Source organism: Hippocampus zosterae, chromosome 10 (assembly GCF_025434085.1).
Source record: "Hippocampus zosterae strain Florida chromosome 10, ASM2543408v3, whole genome shotgun sequence".
NCBI lineage: Eukaryota > Metazoa > Chordata > Actinopteri > Syngnathiformes > Syngnathidae > Hippocampus > Hippocampus zosterae.
The window spans coordinates 14,679,778-14,702,445 of record NC_067460.1 but is presented as its reverse complement, the minus strand read 5'-3'; the positions used below and the strand labels follow the sequence as shown (position 1 = coordinate 14,702,445).

Sequence of the window (22,668 nt, the reverse complement as noted above, 5' to 3'; positions counted from 1 at the left end):
CCTTTATCTGGCTCAGTTTTCTTTACAAACACTCATTCAGTTCACTCAATAAAGTGCTTTTGTTGTTAAGTAACCTCTTTAACCAGGCTAACACAAACAACGGTAACCTTTGTCAAGACAGTAGATCCATCACTTGTGCAAATACCCATTGGAAAAAGTCTCTCACACACACACACACACACGCACGCACGCACGCACGCACGCACAGGCAGTTCAATGCTGCAGTTCACAAACGGTTTGTGTGTGCGCTCAACCTTGTGCTTAGGATTGTATTGTTCCTGTGTAAATTTCTGTCCGGAAATAAAAGTTGTGTCAATAATAATTAGCCTATCAACTCAGCAGCACATGCACATAATAAGATCCCATGCAGATCTGTACTCAAACATAATTGTCAGTTTGGATAGTTATTGTTGTTCATTTTGGTTGCCTTTGGTTACACCAGAGGGGCAAATAACGAAAAGCATTTATTTACTGTTCAGTACTAGCCTTTTCGTGATGCAGTGCGGTTCTACACCACTGCAAAGTACAACTACAATATTTTTTATATTATTAAATTAATACAGTTAAACCCTAAAAGATTCATATCTTGAATTGATTTTTTAAAAATACGAACTAGCATCTGCTGGCCAGAAATTACAACTAAGGAGCAAAATGTGTTATTTTAGAAATCTGTGAAAAATATTCACCATTGTTTAGTTTTTTATTTTTTTAAGTTGATTTCTTTTAATTTTATTTTTACTCTCATACTTAAAAAAATTGCTTTGGCTCAATAAAATTTGAGGAGGTTTCACCAACCATTTTGAAACGGAGCTAGAAGTAGCGGTGTACTGGTTAATTTGAAGGGCAAACAGTTTGATAAACACTTCTGAAACAACATGTCTTGCTTCGTCATATAACATGAATTATAATTAACAACTGAAAAACTATTCCCTGGATATTAGCTGATAATATTGAAGGACAACTAGGTAACTTTTTGTCAAAATGTAAGAATGGAAACTCAATAAATGTATCCCAACACACAGACTGACACTTGCCATTTTCTTTCATCAGAATAAACATTCACTTTAACAATAAATCTTAGGCTTATCAGTCTATTTCTTGGCATTGCAGTGTCAATACAGCTCTTGTACTGCATTACATGCATATTCAGGTGTTGCCAGTGAGTGCAGAGCATTATTTTTAGTTTTTTTTTTTTTAACGTTAATTCTAAGTATAGATTGTATTATCTGTCAGCATGTGGTCGACATCTGCATGTTGTACTTCCTTTCTTGGAGCAAGTATGAGTTTCAAGTGGCTTCGCATACACACCTAAACACATGCACACAACACACTTTTAAATGAGACCCTGTTTGAGGTTGAGGCTATGAAGCGGTGTCTGTCCACATCACTTCTAAACGCAGAGTGAAAAGTTTTCCCTCATGCTGAGACTCTCGTTAGATAGCAATTACATTGAATTGAGAGCAAGTGAAACGCTTATGCCACCTTGTATTCCAATATCTTCAGTGGACAATTCAGCTTAGTGTGGATGGTCACAGTACTGAGTAAACAAGTACCATCTCCTTACTGTCAAGTAGTCACAGTTCTTCCATAATGGCCATTTCACATCTATGCAGGAAGTGATCGCAAATCGTCCCATTGATGATTGACTTGTGTATCTCCGACTGGAATCAGAATGTTCTTCCTCTTTAAATTGGGAAAGCATTCCTCACATTACTAACAACAGGCAAAGTAACAAACATACAAAATAGACAGGAGTCCTTTTTTCCAGTTAATTGTCCTCATTAAGGAAGCAGTGAGATGTCTAAAGAACAGGAACTTTTCATTTTCCACGGGGGAGGACTGCGGGCTGACCTTTACTAGAGCAGCGCGGTCTGTTCTGCACAAGCCAGTGACAGTTTAACTCCCTTAAGTCCTTTTATAGCATCCATTAAGAGCTCAGAAAGGCACACGGTGCTTTCATGCTGGCTCTCCGGTGATTAGCGGGGATTCATGTCCTGCTGTTCTGACTGACAGGCACTTGAACACCTTTCTGTCCTGTTGCTATGGACACAAGGTAGCAGAGATAGAGCACATTTGTCACAATATAACCCGACTCATTTAACAGAGAATTAACAAAGGTGGTGTGTGTGTGTGTGTGTGTTGGGCATTAGCTCACCTAGCCTGTATTTCTCTTTCGCTTCTGCTCGCTCTTTGGCGTCAAAGTACCAAACTGTGATGGCATAGCTGAAAGACAAACAAGCATTGAATTATTAGAAAACCATCTCATGGGTACTATGATAGACTATGAGAAAAATTAACAAAACCTGAATGCAGAGCATGGCCAAAATTGCATCCCACACTACATTTCGAGCCAGAGTGTAAATGTAGCCGAAATAGTAAAATGCAGGTAAATGACAGGAGTTGTGTTCATTCTGGGATGTTAGTGGAGTACAGGCTGATGTCTCGGTCACTGAGGGGTTAATTTCCACAGTGTCTCCTCACTCCTGTGGGGCTGCTTTGTTTATTCCTGTCTCTCATGTATGTGCCTCACCAGCGCGAGCCCTGCAATTGAACCTTCCTCCCCACCGGCATGCCCCCCCTTTCAGGAAACACATACTTCCTGCCTCTGACCCCACCTCGCCCCCTCCAAACCCCCCAGCTAGGAGAAGAAGATGGATGCTCTTCAGTGACGTCAATGAAAATTCTTCAAAATGTTCCAAGATGGCGGTGCAGTGATCGACTGGTTAGCACATCTGCCTCGCAGTGCAAAGGTGCAGGGCAGGGTTCAATTCCAGCTCTGGCTTTCCTGTGTGGCGTTTCCATGTTCTCCCCATGCCTGGGTGGGTTTTCTCCAGGTACTCCAGCTTCCTCCCACATTCCAAAAACATGAATGGCAGGTTCATGGAACTCTCTAAATTGTCCCTAGATGTGATTGTGACTGCAAATGGCTGTTTGCCTATGTGTACCCTGCGATTGTCTGGCAACCAGTTCAGGGTGTACTACTACCTCAAGACACCTGGGATAGGCTTCAGCATGCCCGGACCCTTGTGAGGATAAGCGGATTAGACAATGCATGGATGGATTTTCCAAGTTGAAGCTCACCGAGTGGCATAGGCCGGTTTGACTTCGTGTGGGTTACGGCGGTCGGACCAGAAGATTAACAGCCTGTCAAACAAGGGTTCGATGTTGGCGACCACATTTTTGCCTTCGGGGAAGATTTGCAGAACTCCTCCTTGTGTCTGTGATTTAAAAAAAAAAAAAAAACCTTTTTGGCTTCATTCAAACTACATGGAAGGAAAAATTGCATTAACGAATCAGTACAGTGAACCCACACATATTTTGGAAATTGCCAATTTCTGTTGGCGGTTTGTTAAACAAGCTAGTTCTCAAGCCATTTTTTGCTAGTTAGTTCTCAAATCATTTTTTGCCAGCATGTTATTTAGGCTAATAGCTACCTAATACTTTTGAATAGCAATAATTTAGTTAGCCATTAGCCCGATTACAGTCATTGATGGGTCATGATTGTCTACATTCTAAATGCATGGTGGGCTGCGCTGGCACTTGAATAGCGCTTTTCTATCTTGGGTACTCAAAGTGCTTCACACCGTTACCTCATTCACTTACTGATGACGTAGCATCAGGAGCAATTGGGAGTTCAGTATCTTGCTCAAGGACACTTCGACATGGTCGCAATGGCCGAGGACTGAACACAAACCTCTGGGGTGGGAAACGGCCACTAGAACGCTGAGGGTTGATGCTTTGCTCATTTATCTTTATCTGTGTTGTCACAGACCGCAGTGACAACAGCAATCACACTGTGTATGTTACAGCATACACACAGCGTGTGTATGCTGTAACTCTGTACCTTGCTACTCTGAACATCTGAACTCCTGTCGACATCCGTCAACCCCTTTTTTAATAATCCGGTCCATATCAAGTGCTTTAGTGCCATTTATGACTATTACAAACCCATTTTGTGGTGACCTAATTTAGGCAGGACTCAGTTCTTATGCATCATCAACAGTGGGGCCTCACTTCATTATCATACCTTAGCATCCCAGTTCTTGTTGAGATAGTAGATGCATGTGATGCAGCGCCCGTCACCATTTGGGTTATCCACATGGCGGACATATCCGGCACCTTTACCTGGGTAACAAGCAACCATGGCCTATAACAGAGGAAACAGGATGGTTAGTTTTGTTTGTTCAGCACAGCCTTTTAGAGCGGCAGTAGGTATCAAAGATTTATACGGTTGTGAAATCTTTTGACACAGATCTCGTATTGGCTATTTTTGCAATTATGCTAACGATGTAGCTAGTGAGGTTTCCACAGTGCCAAATGCACTGAAATATGTGGAAGGTCAGCAACTGGTCAACACTATGATCCTCACAATGAAATCCCCAATCGAAACAATGCTCTCACGCTGGCATTTCCCCCACTTGACACCCGTGTTCAAGCCAGCAAGGCAGTTCGGGAGGTCACTCTCACGGGTAAGCGCAGACCTGCGTGACTGCTCTAAGTCAGTGTGCATTCCAACACCAAAGGGCCTTGAAACGTGCTGTGAAGTGAAAACTGCAACAAGGGGTGCCATGAGTGCAGGCTACAGAAAAAATGTCTAAACAACTCCACTGACTAGACGGGTAACAACAACAGCAGACTGGTGTACTGGCTGGCAGCGGGGAGAGATGCTGAATAATGATAGCCAGCAGCAGCGGTAGCAAAGTATGCTTGTCTAGATTTCTGGGGTGGAAAAGTAATTTTGAGATCAACCACAAGTCGGCTCCAGCCGTGCGTCATTCATGACTAACAGGTTACGGGCGGTTGCAATATTGATTCGACACGGCTTGCTTGACACCAGTGTCGATGTTCTGCGACAACAAGAGTTGAACCCTGAGGAAATCAAAACGAAGATTTGTAGCATAACCGCCACCTGTCAGTGGCTTTTAGTGAGGTGGGACCTAAGTGCATCCAACTCATATTTGGCATTCGCAGCCAAGTGACTTTGAATTTGCGCTGCCAGTTAACAGCCCCTCACAACCCTTGTGAGGTAAGCGGATCAGAAAATGGATGGCTAGATAGTTAACAGCTTATGGCCTTCCGAATTTTTTTTAATTCATCCATCTTGTTCTGATTAGCGTTTAGCCAGAGGCTATCCCAGCTGACTTCGGGACAGATATAAACCACCATTGGCACTCACCGGCCGATGGACAGCAACTGAGATTTGAACCTGGGACCTTTGGACTGTGAGGTCAAGCCTTAAAAACATCCATTCATTAATCATGAGCCTATTGGCCTACCTGCGGCCAAATTACAAATGCTGCTCTGTTTTTCCATACATTTGAACTCGCATTATGAATTTAAACACAAAAGTAGAAATGAGTTGCATAATATGTCCATCCCTCCATTCTCTAATCAGCTTACCCTCACGAGGGTCACGGGCGTGCTAGAACCTATCCCAGCTGTCATGGGGCAGTTGGCGGGGTACACCCTGAACTGGTTTTGCCAGACAATCGCAGGTCACACACAGACGAACAACCATCCGAGCTCACAACCACACACTGGGACAATTTAGAGTATTCCATTAACCCGTCATGGATGTTTTTGGAATGTGGCAGGAAAGTGGAGTACCTGGAAAAAAACATCCAGGGGAGAACATGCAAACTCCACACAGGAAGACCGGAGTCTCTGTGTGCCCTGCGATTGGCTGGCAACCAGTCCGGGGTGGCGCCCGCCTACTGTACGAAGACAACTGGATAGGCTCCAGCACCCGCCGCGACCCTTGTGAGGATAAAGAGGATCAGAAAATGGATGAATAAAGAGTACAGTTCATGGGAAAAGATGACGCACATAGCAATCTTGATAACGGCACCGTTATCAAGTACAATTAACATAATACACCAGCAGACAGTGCATCTCTTGCCTGCACCGTAAACATGTTACATAAAAAAAAGTTACGTAAAATTTTTTTATATATATACACACACACACACACACATGTATTTCAATGCACAGATGTTATGAGCTCAGAGGTGGGTAAAGTACTCAGAGTATGTAGTTAAATAGAAGTAGAAATACTTGTGTAAGATTAGTCTCACGTAGAAGTAGTGATTCAACTCCTTCTGTGAGGTAGAAAAAGTACTCTGAAATGTACATCAGCAGTAAGTTCGAATTCCGTTTACTGTCAATCATATACTATTAATACTAGCTGGTTCGCCCCCCTCCGGCCGGCTCGTCAGCTAGTTCCTGCGGAAGGCTGGTAAGGTGGGCCTTCGGCCCACAAAAGTGTTGTTGCTTGGTTCAACTTTTTGTTCATCTTCATTGCTTATCGCGAAAATAAAGAGACGTTTAGCTCTACTAAATAATTAACAATTTCATTGCAATGCTTGTGGGTCAACAACATTTTTTCGCTAAGATGCCCGCGCGATCGTAGTGAGCCACTGCCTGAGCGGCGCAGGGGCGGCGCGCAGCGGCGCGGTGAAGTAGGTACGTTTTGAAAAGGGACAGACGAAAGGACAGACCGCGTGCGGGACGACGCGCAATATATATATATATATATATAGATAGAAGAAGAAGATTAATTTTGATATCATAGCTAAAGCAAAAACAAAAATCCCTCTTATAAACTTACCTTTTGCTCGTTGTGCAAAATACGACCAATTACATGGAACGTCACATTTTGCTTGACTTGTGCTCTCAAAATTACAAACATCCAACAATTCTCTTAGCATGTATGGGGGAATATCTTTCAACTCAGAATTTACTCCAGTAAACATCAGTGATGCAGTCTCACACATGCACTCAAGTGACCCGACGCACACAAACATGCATACAGAAACAAACAACAAACGTCATGCGGCAGGACACAGCATGCCGCAATCTGATCTAAGGGTCCTCGGTTCACGTCACATCTCTGCTGACATCAGTGCCCACAGTAAATTGAAGTCTAATTGGTCCCATGCAACTCGTGCTTCGACGAACACCGCCATTGACGACCGATGTGCGTCAGCCACATGGCCGACCTGATCCGGAGACGATTCACTTCTGCACAAGAACAAAAGTAAACTGAGAGGGTGCGTCCATTTTGTGATTAGCAGCTATGAGACGAGTGCCGGGGGCTCTAGAAGCTACCGGCATATTTTACAGTTTATCGTTCATAGCACTGCTATGTTGTGTACCGTATTTGAAAGTAATTCTTCTCTTTGACTTGTTTCAGTTGCAGAAAAGTCCAAATTTAAGTCACCGTCAGTATGGTACAAAGTTGTGCCACGAGATGCGAGGCAGCACTGAGGTCGAATGGAAGAGATGCAGCATGTAAATAAAAGCAAGAGGCAGAGAAGGTCCCCAACTAATCTCCAGTAATAACCCTTGTTCCCAATGTTTATCATTGCATGATCTGTCCCCAGAGGGACTGGTATTCAACAAGATTTATTTTGACAAATGAGAAAAATTAACAATATCCATCCATTACGCTTTCATTAAGATCATGAGTAAGTCGGAGCCTGCGTCAGCCGACTTCAACTTGAGACACGCTGGATTGGTCTCGAGTCACATTCACACAAACAATCATTCAAATTCACATTTACACTAATGGACAATTCAAAGCTTTCACTAAATGTAAGACACATACAGTACTTTTGGAACGTGGGATAAAACTGAAGTACCGAGAAAACCCAAGCAAGCACGGCGAGAAAATGCAAACTACAAACAGAAAGCAAGGCCTGATTCAAATCCTGAAACTCAAAATTGTAGGGTAGGCGTTAACGACTTGTCCTTCATGCCAAAACGAGCAAACATATCAACTGTGATTTTCAAATATTTTTGATGGGAAGGGATTTTTTTTTTCTCCTCAACGTTCTGAATTAGTTGAGAAGGAAACAACAATTTACTGCCGGTTTAAGCAAGACAACGCAATTGTTGCACTTTCTTCAAGGCGCAATTAATCAACTATCAAGTTGTCATCACCGAACAAAGTCTAATATCGTGGAACTTGATAAGGAATACCAGTGCTGCTTTAATTTCTTTATGGGTCAATACTTAATGTCTCCCTCATTAATCAGTTAAGAGTTACGGGGAATTGTCATGAATCTTCAGTAATGGGTCAAAAGTCACATTCAAAGACATTATCATTCCCCACATTTCCATGTGGGGAATGATGCTACGAGACTGCCATGTTATCACATTTCTACACTGGATTAATTAAACGGAGAGGATATTACATGAATTAACATCAGACATGATTTATACGTATCACTGTTTTTACACACAAGTCTGTTGGATAATTAAAGGAATAAAAGCCTACTATGTGTACAAACAACTCTCTCATGGTTCAATTTTTATTCGCAAAATTTCTGCTTAAATATATGAGAAAGAAATTACTTGCTGTTTAGAACATGTATCACTTCTGCTACAGCAACATGACTTTACTTTTTTTTTTTTTAATAAAACCTTCTTAGTCAATTTTCCAAGACCCAGAAAATGTAGGTACTTGGAATAATATAAATAATTCCTGAATGGTGAATGTCCGTTTTTGTCAGACCTCTTCAATTAAAAGTGAACGCGTGTATTTCAAACCAAGGACAGTTTTATTTGAACTCCACTGTGGTGATGTAGGCGGCAATACTGATCAGGATGTATGAATCTCTGTTGAAATATAGCATCTAATTACCAAACAGAGGTTAAACCAACGTCCATTCATTTAAAAGATATTTAAGGGAAAAAAATAACAAACACACTGCTCTGTATGCGACATAAATTGCAGTGTGTGTGTGTGTTGGGATCCAGCTGGTGAAGAACAAACAAGACCCCGTGACAACACACCTATATTACATAATGGGCCAAAGATATTTAAGACGAAAAGTTGTTGATCAATATATAGATGTGGAAATAGCTCCCCGTCTCGCTCCGTTTACTAAATATTCAGTTACACAATTGGAAGAAGAATGCATCATCAAAAATGTCTTGTCCTTTTTCACCTTCAATCATATATATTTTTTAAATCTCCACTATCTGAAAGGACGGAGCTTCACATCAAACAAATAAAATGTCGGTCTACATCTGGAGCTGCAAGTTGTATAACAGCTGTACATGTTGATCCTGCCAGCTTCAGCAGACATTACGAAGCATCGGAAAGGGCATCTGAGGACAGGCTTGCTGCAGCAGACGCTCTCAGAATGGCACCGATTATGTTGCATGGCTCTCATATCATGAGACAACCCGACATACTGCAAAACTGCATCCACTAGATGCTGACCAAAATCAGACATACTGAACAAGCTCACTCCCGCTGACCAATGAGAGGTGTGGCATAGCAACGCAATGTTCTGCTGCTACTGTTTTTGCCCATGTTTCAGACAACATAGAGCTCTGCTCTGTATGGGCCTGTTACCAAGGAAACTCCAGGCAAAATCTCTAACTCCCAAAAAAGTGAGCTGCTCTGATTACATAGCAGTGAAGGAGCCAGAAATAAGTCAGAAGAAATTGGATGGGATGACGAAACATTTACAATCGGTGTTAAAAATGGAATTTAACCATTGGCAAGGAACGCAAACGTGACCTTCTGTTCAGTTACACCCCTCCCCGATCGTCCTCTTTTGTTCTTCTATATCTATTGCTGCAATGTCTTACGCAGTCTTTCACAAGGACACTATGGAAACTGGCAACCCACCAAAGTTATTGAGAGACTAAATACCTCATGTATAAAACCACCTGATCCGTTTTGTATCGCCATCCTTCTGTCCGAGTGCCCCTACAGCGCTGCGGTACTGGGGAAGCAAAGTTCGCCAAAGAGACGGCGGCGCTGTTTAAACACGGCCTCGGTCTTATGTAAATGGCAACGGATTGGGTAAGGGTTTGAGGCTATGACTGGTCCGACACAGAAGGGTTGAACTAAGTTGCTAGACGGTAAGAATTGTGTGAAACACGGAGATCAATATGCAAGTGACAATCGGTGGAGTCAATTCTCAGATGACGGTGATGATGCTTTTCCCCAAAACCTGGAAAGAGCGAATCAAAGGCCTCTAAAATCCTCCAAAACAATGAAATTCAGGGGAAAAAATGATAATGAAAGTACATGTCCAGGTCTATGGCACACATTAATTGCCTTTCTCACAAATGCCCCATTTGCATTATGTCAGTCAAATTTTTAGGGCAAGAGACGCCGTTTGAAAAGTCACAGTAATTTTGACACATCGAGCTCAACAACCCATTGAAATTCCAGCTTGTACGATCTTATTGGGGAATATTTTAACTGAAACTTGTCACCCAATCTGAGAAGGGGTTCCCAGGGTAACAGATAAAGCAAAAGGGCCGAGTAGATAAAAGAGCAAAATAATCAAATTCTGTTTAACTCCAATTTGAAGGAATTACATTTTAACTGGAATTTCTGTAGGCGATATCACACAAAAACATTTCCCAAAAAGGCTTTCCCATTGATCCTCCCACACCCCATCAACACAAAAACGATTTCACTGGAACCCATCATGCAATTTTCCCAACTCTTGGTGCGTTGTTCTCAGGTTCCGGTGACCATTTCAACCAGATTCCGCATTTTGACGGACTGTCATTTGCTTCTGGAAGCTTTTTTTTTTTCAACAATAGTTACCTAAACGTTGACAATAAGTCCTACAGAGACAGAAATGTACTCCTACTGACAACTACAGTATCACGTTGGACGTACTTAAACCCGCCTCAAAACTCACTTGTATTCTTTGGCATTTGACTGAGCATGACTCAGATTTGTTCTTGGTTTTGCTGTTGGGAGCTTTAGACCGTCTTTGTTATCAATTTGTTGCTTTCCTGTTGTATATGTTGGTTGCATGTACAGCACTTTGTATGCAGCGGTGGCTGATTGAAAGTGCTCTATAATTACAGTCGAGTTGAGTTAAACCTAAAAAGGGGTAGCGTTGCCTTCAAAGCCACAGATGGCTGGACTGATTTCCAGGAGATACAGCATCACATGCATTTTTCTTCCTCTGGGTGCCAGTATGATGAGGGCACTCGTTGAGGCAGGCCTAAATGTAGGCAAAAAGCCAGGAGGAAGGAAATAATCTGCCCACTGGGCAATCTGCACTTCAACCACGTTTATGGAGAAGTAAATATGCGACCGACATTACATGACCATGATCAAACTCCAAATGTAAAAAAAAAACCCCAAATACCCTCTCACCTTAGTCCGTCCATTGATGACACAGTCCCCCAGCTGTCCATTGGCTGCGCTATACATGATGGCCTCGTCGATAAAAGACATCAGACTTCCGATGTTCTTACACCCTGGCTCGCGTCCTTCCACCCAGGCAATCTGGTCACCTCGGATACTCCGAGAAGGAATGCCCCTCTGGCTCACCAGCTGCCCTCCTCGGAATTTTCCATTCTGATTTAGGGCTTCAACTTCCTCCAAAACCCGTTCGCCTAACACGGGGCCAAGAAAGTTGTCCTTAATGCAGATGCCGTAGTTCTTCATGCAGGGCACGATGAACTGAAGAGCTACACGCTCAGCTGAGCAGACAGACGCGTCTGACGGCGGAGGTGTTGGAATTCCATTACCCTCCATGGGGGGTGTCTGACTGCAGTCATATGGAAGGACAAGGGTGGCTGGCTGATATATGTTGTGCTGGATAATTTGGGGTGAGGGGACTGTTGGGATGAAGGAAGTCTGGGGAGTGACACTCTGAATAGTCATCAACTGGTCACTCAAGGAACTCTTACTGCAATCAGCTGTCAGTCGAGCACCTGAAAAATTGTGAGCAATACTTCCATCAGCCAATCTCCTTCGCTTCAAGTCAGATTCCATAGAGGTGAAAACTGCGTCTACGGGATCCTCCACGCCTGCTGACCCAGTAAGAGTTTCAGAAACAAAGTCCCGGTTCTCCCCACCTCTCCTCTTCTGTTGTTGCTGTCGAGCTCTTATGTCATTATTGATCCTCCTTATCATAGCAGGGTCCGCATTCTCTAACAGACAGGCTCTGCTGGTGACGGGGCACACGGGGGCCCCCGAGGTCTCTTTCATTTGTGCAGGCTTTGGTGTGTGGGCAAAAGCGCTCGCGGGGGTTCCTTCCACAGACAGAGACGCTACACCAACGCTGGAGAGCGGCAAGCCAGTTCTGCATTGTTTGGTCGGGGTTGTGAGTCCGCGGGGGTCGCTTTGGGAAGCGAGACCCGCCAGAAACTCGTCAGCAGTCGGACCCCCGACCCGCACTCCACACAGGCCGTTGATCCCCATGTCTGTCGGGCGCGTGTACACTAGCTCGGCTGGTGTAGCGGTGAGCTGCTGGGTGCTGATCCTCCTATGCGGAGACGCTGAAACGGTTACCGATTTGCAGGAGGCAGAGCTTGGCTTCAAGAGGTCTGCGCCTCCCAAATTCTCCATTTTATCACGTCATGCGACGCTGGATGTGCACGTAGCCCATGTCCGCCCTTCATCTTTTAGCTGAGTGGCTGGGTCGTCTGACGGAGAGGAGCTCTGACGCAACCACTTTCATGTCCTCGCCTTGTTTTTCCTGCTATCGTGACAACCATCAACTATTACCCTGAACAGAACCACGCTGTAGAGCGGCTTGCATTATTCTCAGGAACATTTTGAGGACCTGTTGTGTATCTGTGAAGAGTAAAATGATACACGTTAGGCCTATTAATAGCATGGCACATGGCATTTTTCAGAGCGGGCAATAAATGTTGAGTTAAAGTTACCGTTTTATTATTTATCTAGCTTTCTTGACATGAAGTGCACATTATTGTCACCACACAACCAAATTGTCATAGAAGAAGCTTATTTTAAACAATCTTTGCCACTAAATTGGTTAATTGGGTATTTCTATTGACTCTCACATGATGACACCCGGCACTAATATGCCATTATACATTTAGCCCTAAAAAGAAACTCGTTTAGATATGTACACTCCAAACTGTTGACGTCTTCGCCAACCGGCTAAATAACTTTTGGTCATCGGGTTATTCCTGACACTCGCGTTGCATGCATATATCTATAGCTTCTGTCCATTAAAACATCAACATATGAGAGTTGAAAACAAAACACAGTGAGACGAAATAATCCCTGATGCGCAGTCACTTACTTCAACCCACGGCAATGCAAATTCACTCCCGAGCGTACGTGACGGTCTGCGTGTACGCATGTTATTTCCGGAATGATCTTCTCCAATCCACGCAGCGTTCTTTCCTTCCCACGTACATCGAAAACACGCTCATGCACGCGAGGATGATAACAAAAAAGAAACGAGTCGGTTCGTCACGGGAAGACCAAGGGAGATGGGTGGAAACGCTCCTTTCGACGGTCCTCGTGTTTCTCTGTGAGTGGACCCGATGTGGTCCTCTCATCTTCCCTCCCCCAACTCCCACGTCCACTCCCTCTCGTCGCCACGCGCGTGGGCCATGTGACCACCAGTCGCTCGCTACTGTGGCGAAGCCGACCGCCCACCAATGAATTCCCCTTATTTAATACACGTCTTAATACGACTGCTATCACGTTACAATTATAGAAATCATTAATGCTATACAAAAACCTCACCGCCATATAATGTACACCCAGAACCGTTCGGAATCAATATTTATTCATATTTATCCAACAACGTGACAAAAACATTTCGATAACATGCCTCGTACGTAACAACGTTTATTATTAATGAACTTTACATATGTAACTTGATTGGTAGGAATTAATTCGTTTTGGTTGACCCCCCCCCCCTAAAATATTTTTTCATTCATCTTCCGAGCCGCTTGATCCTCACTAGGGTCGCGGAGGTTGCTGGATCCTATCCCAGCTGTCTCCGGGCAGTAGGCGGGGGACACCCTGAACCAGTTGCCAGCCAATCACAGGGCACACAGAAACGAACAACCATTCACACTCACACTCACACCTAGGGACAATTTAGAGTGTTCAATCAGCCTGCCATGCATGTTTTTGGAATGTGGGAGGAAACCGGAGCACCCGGAGAAAACCCACGCAGGACCGGGGAGAACATGCAAACTCCACACAGGGAGGCCGGAGCTGGAATCGAACCCGGTACCTCTGCACTGTGAAGCCGACGTGCTAACCACTGGACTACCAATATATTTCACGTTTATGCCAACATTTTCAACATACGGTTACATCCATAATGGGTCCAACAATACGTAACCTGTGTAATTTACTGCTGGACTATAGATGCACATTGGACGAGGAGGACACGAAGAAAAATAATGCCATCATGGCTACACAGCAAATCGTTTGCAAAGGGTCGACCATAAACAGCAAACAAGGTCACACTGGCAAATTTCACAGTTTTTCCTCAACACAAGTTTTGTCAAGGCCTTGTGCGCACAACAACAGACGGGCACGTTTGCGTGTGCAACGAACATTTCACCGAAAGAGTTGTTTAAAAAAAAAAAATCTGTATTTGTATCTGAATCTGAATTGAAAATTTCATAGTGGTGACGTTCTCTTGTGAATGACTGTTTTTTGTCTTTAAAAGTACCACATTTTATGTACTCGTTTGAGGTCAGCACGTTAAGCTAAACTTGCAACACACACCCCATACAACGGTATATGCTGATAAGAGTATGTTTCTCTTTATCTTCAACCGTTTGAAAAGAAATCTCCGTGACATGGGAGTCATAAATTTGGATGGATTACAAGGAGGGAACATTCTTGTAACATGAACATGTTGCTTTTGCTTGTAGAATCCTGTGTTATACTCCGGAATAAAGTTACATGTAAATGAAGGATTGAAGGTGATGAAATACTGTATAATGTGACCATCAGGGCAGGATGCAGGTGGCCTGACAAAGTCAGTAACATCAGAGTTGCTGCGGTGATAAACATACTAAAATCAGAGCTACTGTGCATCATGACATCACATCATTTAAAAAGAAAGGGGGGGGGGGGTCTTGCAAGCATGGACATTTTCACACCTGCATTATTAAATGAGCTTCACATCCTGTATCCTGTTTTGTCTTACAATGTATGCTCTCACAGGATTTGATAAAATGGAGAGGTTTTAGTCTTTGATCCAGGCAGCAGCATCCCATCTTTTTCACTGCTATTAAATTTGCTTCACTTTCTCATTGAGTTTGTTCCAGTAACAAGAATAACAGCGTTGTCTTTGCGTATGCAACGTCAGCGTTCCCTACACAGCTGGCTGGAGCCATCCAGAGTAGTGCAGCACTGCACGTATACATCTCTTCCTTTTTCTCCTCATCTCCCTCTTCACACCACCAGAATAAAGTCGAGAGGGCAGTGGAAAGTCAAAGGAAGGTGGAAGGCCAAGTGGTTGCTGACTTGGTTTGTTTTTGCTTTTCCAGTGGCCTAAACTCCCATTTTGTATTCACAACAAGATTAGGATTGCTTGTATAATGTCCAACATAATCCAAAAATCTGCCTTTACAAAGACAGACACATGCAGTTTTGTCAGAGAGATGTTCATTCAACATTCTTATTATTGTGGTTGTAGTTGACATAAAGAGCGCATTTGGGCATTTGCACGAAGAGTTTTATTTTTAAACCCCCTTCATGAGTTTGCACATGGCAGTAAGAAGATGGACTAGTCCATTGCATGAGAAGAAAAGGGGGAGCACATGACAGCAATGACAGATTCAGTATTTTCATGTGTTCTTAAGGAAGTGATTTAGGACTGTGAATCATGATAATAGCTTTAAATTGATGACAACTTTATTAAGTCTCTTTTAATGAGACATTGGGTGGCTTCGGACATCTCTGGGCCCCGGGCAATTGCCTGCTCATGCCGATTTAGCAGTGATGTGGAACTGCTTTCCAAGATACCAAGAGTTACTTCTATTATTTTTAGTTAGGCAACAACATTTGTTCCTGCTTCCCTGCCTTAGGGCTTTGATTTCTTTTTAATTCAAATTGAAATAAAATATTTTTGTTTCCTGCATGCTGCTCCGCCTGACATAGGACATAACAAGCGTATATGGACAAAAATTCAAGAATAAAAATGTTTTCAAAAACAAGGAAATGTATGTGTTTATTTATTTTAGGTGTAGCCTTTGCTTATCCAGGGAAGGCAATTCAGAACATATTCTCGTTTGCAATGCTGACCTGACAAATAGGGAAAATAATAGTCTTTAAGTTATTGGCCGAGCAAATACAGACTTCTAGGTTAAAGAATCTTTGTAAACAATTGTGAACATGTGTTGTGTGTACAAACACCTGCTGTTCCATTGTGTTCGGGACAGTAGCGTGAGAGCGAGCAGAAGGTCAACTGTAAATCACATCAAACGTTTGGCCCTTGTTAAGACCCTACTGTCAACACACACACGCACACACAAATACTCCCATGTAAAGCCCCCGTAGAGCTCCCCATAAACGGAGCAATCAGGGATGACAAGAAGAGTTGTTTCAAATTCTCACAGCCGTCTCCAAAAAAGACAACAAAAAAAACCTAAGGAAGTGAACGTCAATTTACGTAAATGAGGACATGTAAGTATAGTAAATGATTCTCACATAGACTCTATCGACAGTTGATATAAAAAGAACAACCCTGCTCAGATGCCAGGTTTTTGTTATAAAAAACAATGAGACCAAAATAAATCGGTTACTCCCCCCCAAACCCACCGATTATAGTGATCTATAATTGTTTTCAAGAGGGGAAGTAAAAATAAACTATTGCGACAACATGGTTGCACAAGTATATACACTCTCTTGTAAATAGAGATGTGGCTGTGGTCAGGATTAACCAGTCTCGTTCATCTAACTATCGATCATTAACTTTCTGGCGCCACCGTGTGTTTCATGACCTGCATAAAATCAGTTGCTGTCTTCCATTTTTGAACATAGAGGGCGCTGCGTCGATTCGACTCACCCAGTTTGCGACGCCGCTTTCGTCTTCCTGATTGATCGTTGACTCCGTAAGAGTTCAGAGTTCACGCCGATGTCGTGTTGATACTCCCCACCCACCAAAAGCGCTTTCGATTTAAGCGGTTCTCCTACGAGCGATGTGATGACCTTCTTGCGGTTGTTCCTGCGGAGGCAGTTGCCCATGGCCGCGTCACACTTGTCCCGCATCGTCGCGAGACCGCCGCGGCCTCCTGGCGGCGCTCAGTCGGGCACCACGCGGCGGCAATTTACGGAGAAGGGGCCGTGGGGGAAAAGCCCGTCATCGGAGTTACCACCACAACAATATCAGCTCACTGCCCTTGACAAGGCAGACGCTTTGGTAAGCCAATGCGTTTACTGTCTTTGTCAGCTCCCGTACTTAATTCGTTGTGGGTTTAAAATAATTCACTTTTTTCGCCTGGCAGATGCTGAGGAAGTCTCACGAAACAGGTAATACTAGAGGCGGAACACATCTCCTCTCTACAGTTCAATACAATGACAGCAAAAGTCGTGCCGGCAGTTCAGCTTGATGTAAAATTAACAGTTAACTCGTTAAAGTGGCAGAGAATGTCGACTGGTATTTAAGTCTATCTCTGTGTTCAGATGGGACGGACATTGTCATTTTGAGCATTATTAATTGTGCTTTCAGGTGAAATTTCAGGATGAACCTAAAATTCACTACAGTATATCCGTTACAGAGAAACTATTTGACTTTTTGAAATTATATGAGTAACTGCTCATTCTTTCAGCACAACTTGCTGTTCTCTAGAGGAGCTGAATTGCCAAATTCACTTAAGGTTATTGACCCATGAATCGTACCGTATACTGTACTGTATTGCCAAGGACGTCTGCGCTTTTCTGACTCTTTCACTCAAAATTATGGCTGAATGATTTCGAAAAAAAATTACTGCAATATTCCCCCACAACATTGTGATTGTGATTCAGTATGCAATATTTTTTTTCAAGGTCCTTTTCCCCATGCATCTGTTTAAACAAACACAATAGCTTAATCAGAATGACAAAAAAACAATATCAGATTTATTATACATAACATTTTGATTTTATGAGGTCAAATTAATCTGACCTCAGAAACCTTCCTTTTTATTTTGCATCTTTCCTTCTTCCATTCCTTCCTTTCTTTCTTTCCTTAAAACAGATTTTCTGGCTTGCTTCTTTCTGTGCCTCCCAATACCACGTTACAATTTGTCTTTGTTCTTGAGTCAAATTATTTGCCTTATTATAAAACTTTAGTGCCAGTGCTGTTCTCATAAATTGTTCTTCCCTTTCGTTGGCGGTCATCAATATGAGAACCTCCAGTACAGTGTTAATATCATCAAGTTGCTTGAATCCTGTTTTTTGACTACCTTGCTTGCAGGTTTTCTCTCGTGGTTCCGAAATGGTCTGCTTGCAACGGGAATCGGCGTCATCGCTTTTGTGCAGAGCGAAGTGGGACGTGAGGCGGCCTACGGTAAATGAACAAAGCAGCTGAAACACGTGTGGCATTTTACAGGGAAAAAATATCACAAGCGTCTCTCAGAACTTATAATTTTGTGAAATATCACATAATGAAAACTGCCCATAAATACTAGGGATGTGAATCTCAGCACTGAGGACGATTCGATACACATCTCGATACACTGCCAGCGATGCGATACTTAAACGATACATGGAATTTTCTGGCGATACGATGTGATACGTTTAACCGTCGTCACGATGTGATACGATGCGATACACATCAAGTTCAAATCAATGCGATCCGATACGATACAATGCAATTTGTTGCGATATTGTGCAATTAAACATGCAAATAAGCAAAGAAAAAATGCTTTTTAAAAGATGGAATTCAGTATGGTATTACAAAAAGGATACCACTTTATTCCTTATAAAGAGTAGAACTTGTAAAACAACTTATTTAAGCCCTTTCACAATTGGGTTTTGTGCAAAGAAAATGTAAACAATTTGGCACCTGAGACAGCTGTTGCGATAGTGTAAATACAAACAGACTATTCTCACTGAGTGTTTTATATGAAATATAATTATATATAATATATATATATATATATATATATATATATATATATATATATATGAATCTATAGCGCAAGATGTCCACCCATCCACTGTAAGTGCAACTCTTTGCGCACTGTTCAGCGACACAGTAATCTCACTTCTCACTTTGTTGTACACATCGGGAATATGTTTGTAAGTGAACACAGACCTGTCTGGTATTTTATACCTGGGTTCCAAAACGTGCACGAGCTGTCTGAAACCCTCATTGTCCACCACGCTAAGGCTGGAGGTCTTTGCATATGAAATAACCAGTGGCCTTAGTTATAGCCATTGCACGGTCACAGTGAGTTGCAAGGGGACTCCCAAAATAAGAGGCAATTTTTTTTCTGATCCTGACCTGGTTTACCAAGAGTTTCTCCGGTGTCCGACGAGGAACTGGGCGGGGAAGCGGGGGAGCGGGAGGGAAACTTGTCGGTGATCTGGTGCCATCGTTTTAAGTGGGTCTGCATATTTGTGGTGCTGCCGTTGTATGGCTTCTTAGTGTGACATTCCTTGCAAATTACGGAGGTTTTATCAAGCTTTCAGTCTTTCTTTTCGAAGCCGTAGTATTTCCAAACATAAGATTTGAATGTTGCGGCTGCATTAAATATAGTAGTTTCCTCGCTGCTGCTTGCACTAACTTCCATAATGTTTCGCTAGTTGTGTACTGGACTGTATGTGACGCACGGCTACCGTCCGTATTCAACACAAAACGCAAAGCAATGATGGTGCATTCATTGCGCCTAGGAAAGGGCAGATAGGTGACGTTTAACATGAATAAAACGGCGCTTGAATCGGATTTTACCGATACCCATCAATGCATTGTGATGAATCGCGATTTCACCCGTCAATCGCGTCATAGCCAGTGAATGAGCCGATGCACTCGCATCGCGCACGTGCGCATCGATGTATCGATTAATATCGATTATTTTTCCACACCCTTAATAAATACATACTTCCAAACAGTTTTCAAAGAGAATCACTTCACAGACAAGACATTAATCATGAATTAATTGTCGCATACAGGATACAGAATGTGAATCTCATTGTAGTTAGCACATTACTCAGGTGTGAGAATGTGTAGAGCCATAGTACACAGTAGTCCTGATTTAATATTTTACCCACTTTGTTGGCCCCCTACATCCTGGCCTCATAGTCACATTAAATTTCATCACCATCCATCCTTCATTTACTGCCATGTAATAATACAATGTGTATTTTCCCGCAGCCTTCTTCATCTTGGGCGGCGCCTGCGTGTCCTTCGGCGGCGCCTCCTACGTGGCCAGCCTCTTGACTCTGCGAAGGCTGATGCTGCTCTCCGTGCCCGCCCTGCTGATCCAGGGGGCCGTGGTGGGCAGCGTGGGTCTTTTCTGGCTGTGCGCCGTATCCCTCTACATCGGTCGCCTCGAGGTGGAGATTATCCACGAGGACGACGACGAGGGTGAAGAGTGCCAGGAGTGCCGGGATCGACGCGAGCACGGTGGCTACCGAGGCCCACCCCACGACAGGAGGCACCCCAACGCCGATGACGGGAAGAACAAGGGGGCCGACAAATAGAAGTCTTCCAGTCTGTGTACGTGCAAATGTGTGTCTGCATGTTTGAATGCAGGCCGTGCATCTCACTACAAGCAAACCTAAATGTGGGTGTTAAAAGGGCCAAAGCCAACTATGGACTTAAATTACAGGGCCCCTTTTTTTACTAGTTACCCCACGCATCATTATCTACACTCTCAGGCCACAATGTTAGGTACACTTGCACAATCTAATGAGATTCATTACAAATCTCATTTTTTTGTGGTGGAGTGAAATATTGTACTCAAAGCACTTCTGTTTCTGATGCAGAAAAATGTGACCATTAACATCAAAATGTACTGGTTAATTCGACATAAAATCTTTGACGTGTCAAAAATGAGAATATGCATGTACAGTGGATTAGAAAATTCCACGCACCCCTATTTAAATATCCATTTGTTGTGGAAAAACAATTTGACCAAGATAAGTGATTTAAAACCTATTGTGCCCCATAAACTGTACAATTAAATAAAGCGAAAGAGAGGGGAAGTAAAAATCAATAGCTGAGATAATGGGGTTGTACAAGTGTATGGTACATATGCCATTACCATTCATCTTAAAATTCATATTGTGAATCAGCACACACCTGCCACATTTTAAGGTGTCTGATTAATCTCAAATTTATTACAAATGTACTCGTAGGCTTTTCCTGAGGTTTTTTTTTCTGTCACTGACTGCTATTTGGAACTGTTCATAATTAGTTTCTGACCAGAAGACATTTGACGACATGTGTTGGGATTTTTTTTTTTATGTCAGTGTTGGCACAAAACTTTTAGGCTTCTGCTGGCAAGCAAAAAAAAAAAAAAAAGTTACCAAAGGCCAACTAGAACAGGTGAATATTATTTTGAATGTCATTGTTAATTCTGGCCACTAACTCGCCGAATTACATAATTTTATTTTTAATTCCCCTTGCTCAATACAGTTGAGTTGAGTTGAAAGATTTTTTAAAAATTGTACTTTTATGTTTAACGTTTTTGGTAGAGGAAAGGTTGAAATGGTTTATCTTGGTCTCATTTATTGATCTCACAAAAATCTGGCATTTTTGTACACTTTTGATAGCCACTCGAGATTGTAAAGTCATACCTAAACGGTGTCCTGTTGGTGCAGTTATGTTTACTATGCTGTTCCGTTCATGTGAGCTTGTGGGTGGATTGTTATTTGTAAATGCGATTCAACAAGGGCTTACAGCAACTTTTTTTGTTTTAATGCTAGAGTACGCATTTTCTTTTTCAAACAATTTTAGCACTTTGTTTAGCTCCTGTTGTATAGTCAGTTTTTTTTCTCAGTGCAAATTGTAATAAAACATTGAATTACAGTTAAGAAAGTGCAGTCTTGCAATTTCTCAGATGGTGGTTGTACATGGTGGCTGGGGATTTATTTGTATTTATTGTTTACTGGTTGGTGTACACTCTTCCTGTCAGTGTACACGTCATAAAGTGAAATAAAACATTACATGAGCGAAGCTGCTTGTTTCTTAGTGGTAACTCGAATAAAATGCGACATCAACAAACATGAATCCATTGTGTATTTTTATGTACCGTCACTGGCGACTCCAACACCATGACAAGGAAATCGCCAACGCTTTAATATGACCACTTTGGTAACGCTTCAACATGCAACACAACAGAGAACAAATAAAGACCATGAATGATATGAGAAACATAAAAACTGGGGTCTTTTGTTGATATTACAAACATGAAGACACATTTATGTAACCATTAGCAGAGTTCTCCTGAAATGGGCCAACAAAGCATCACAGAACAAATATAACGTGCCTGAAATGTATAACTAAAATAGTAAAAAAAAAAAGTTTCGTTCATGAATGGATCAGTAACCACCTGTCACCGGAAATACACAATACTCCGACACTCACGGATGTAATGCAGAGAATCCGGTCGCTTTTCAAAGTACAAGTTTTTTTTTTCTTTTGCAATGGATAACAAATAAACCAGGTGTAAGAATTTTTTTGCGTTCATCAAAGTGACCTGTGGCCCAATACCGGCCCGCAGCCCGGTGGTTGGGGACCACGGGTAGACTGTACATCAGTGGCGGCCGTTCATTTTAACCTTAGGCCTTCAGTGACGTCACATACATGACAACAATACAGTATAGCGTAGGTGACAAACTCAGGTCCTGGAGGGCCGCTGTCCTGCATGTTTTCCAAGTCTCCCTGTTGCAACACGCATGATTCAAATGAACGATTCAAATGAACAGGTTCAATGTCAGGCTTCCGCAGAGCTTGC

At 42.7% G+C, this 22,668-nt stretch overlaps 2 protein-coding genes across 3 annotated transcripts; one reads left to right on the top strand and one right to left on the bottom strand.

The window, feature by feature from the left end:
• Positions 1–1,209: 1,209 nt before the first annotated feature.
• Positions 1,210–13,349, bottom strand: egln2 (egl-9 family hypoxia-inducible factor 2). 2 transcript variants are annotated; one of them, XM_052079220.1, is made up of 6 exons: positions 13,047–13,348; positions 11,144–12,571; positions 4,028–4,147; positions 3,082–3,218; positions 2,156–2,223; positions 1,210–2,040 (listed from the first exon to the last, which is right to left on the bottom strand). In XM_052079220.1, the coding sequence occupies exons 2-6, from the start codon at positions 12,341–12,343 to the stop codon at positions 1,988–1,990; spliced, it is 1,578 nt and encodes a 525-aa protein (XP_051935180.1). In that variant the 5' UTR covers positions 12,344–12,571; positions 13,047–13,348; the 3' UTR covers positions 1,210–1,987. The 2 variants fall into 2 exon arrangements, with proteins under 2 accessions (XP_051935180.1, XP_051935181.1); XM_052079221.1 differs by lacking the exon at positions 3,082–3,218 and having other exon boundaries at positions 13,047–13,349.
• Positions 13,350–16,823: 3,474 nt separating this feature from the next.
• On the top strand, positions 16,824–21,887 carry tmem160 (transmembrane protein 160). Its single transcript, XM_052079305.1, has 4 exons — positions 16,824–17,144; positions 17,230–17,254; positions 18,180–18,272; positions 20,082–21,887. Exons 1-4 carry the CDS (start codon positions 16,929–16,931, stop codon positions 20,408–20,410), a joined length of 663 nt encoding a protein of 220 aa, XP_051935265.1. The 5' UTR covers positions 16,824–16,928; the 3' UTR covers positions 20,411–21,887.
• Positions 21,888–22,668: the final 781 nt, after the last annotated feature.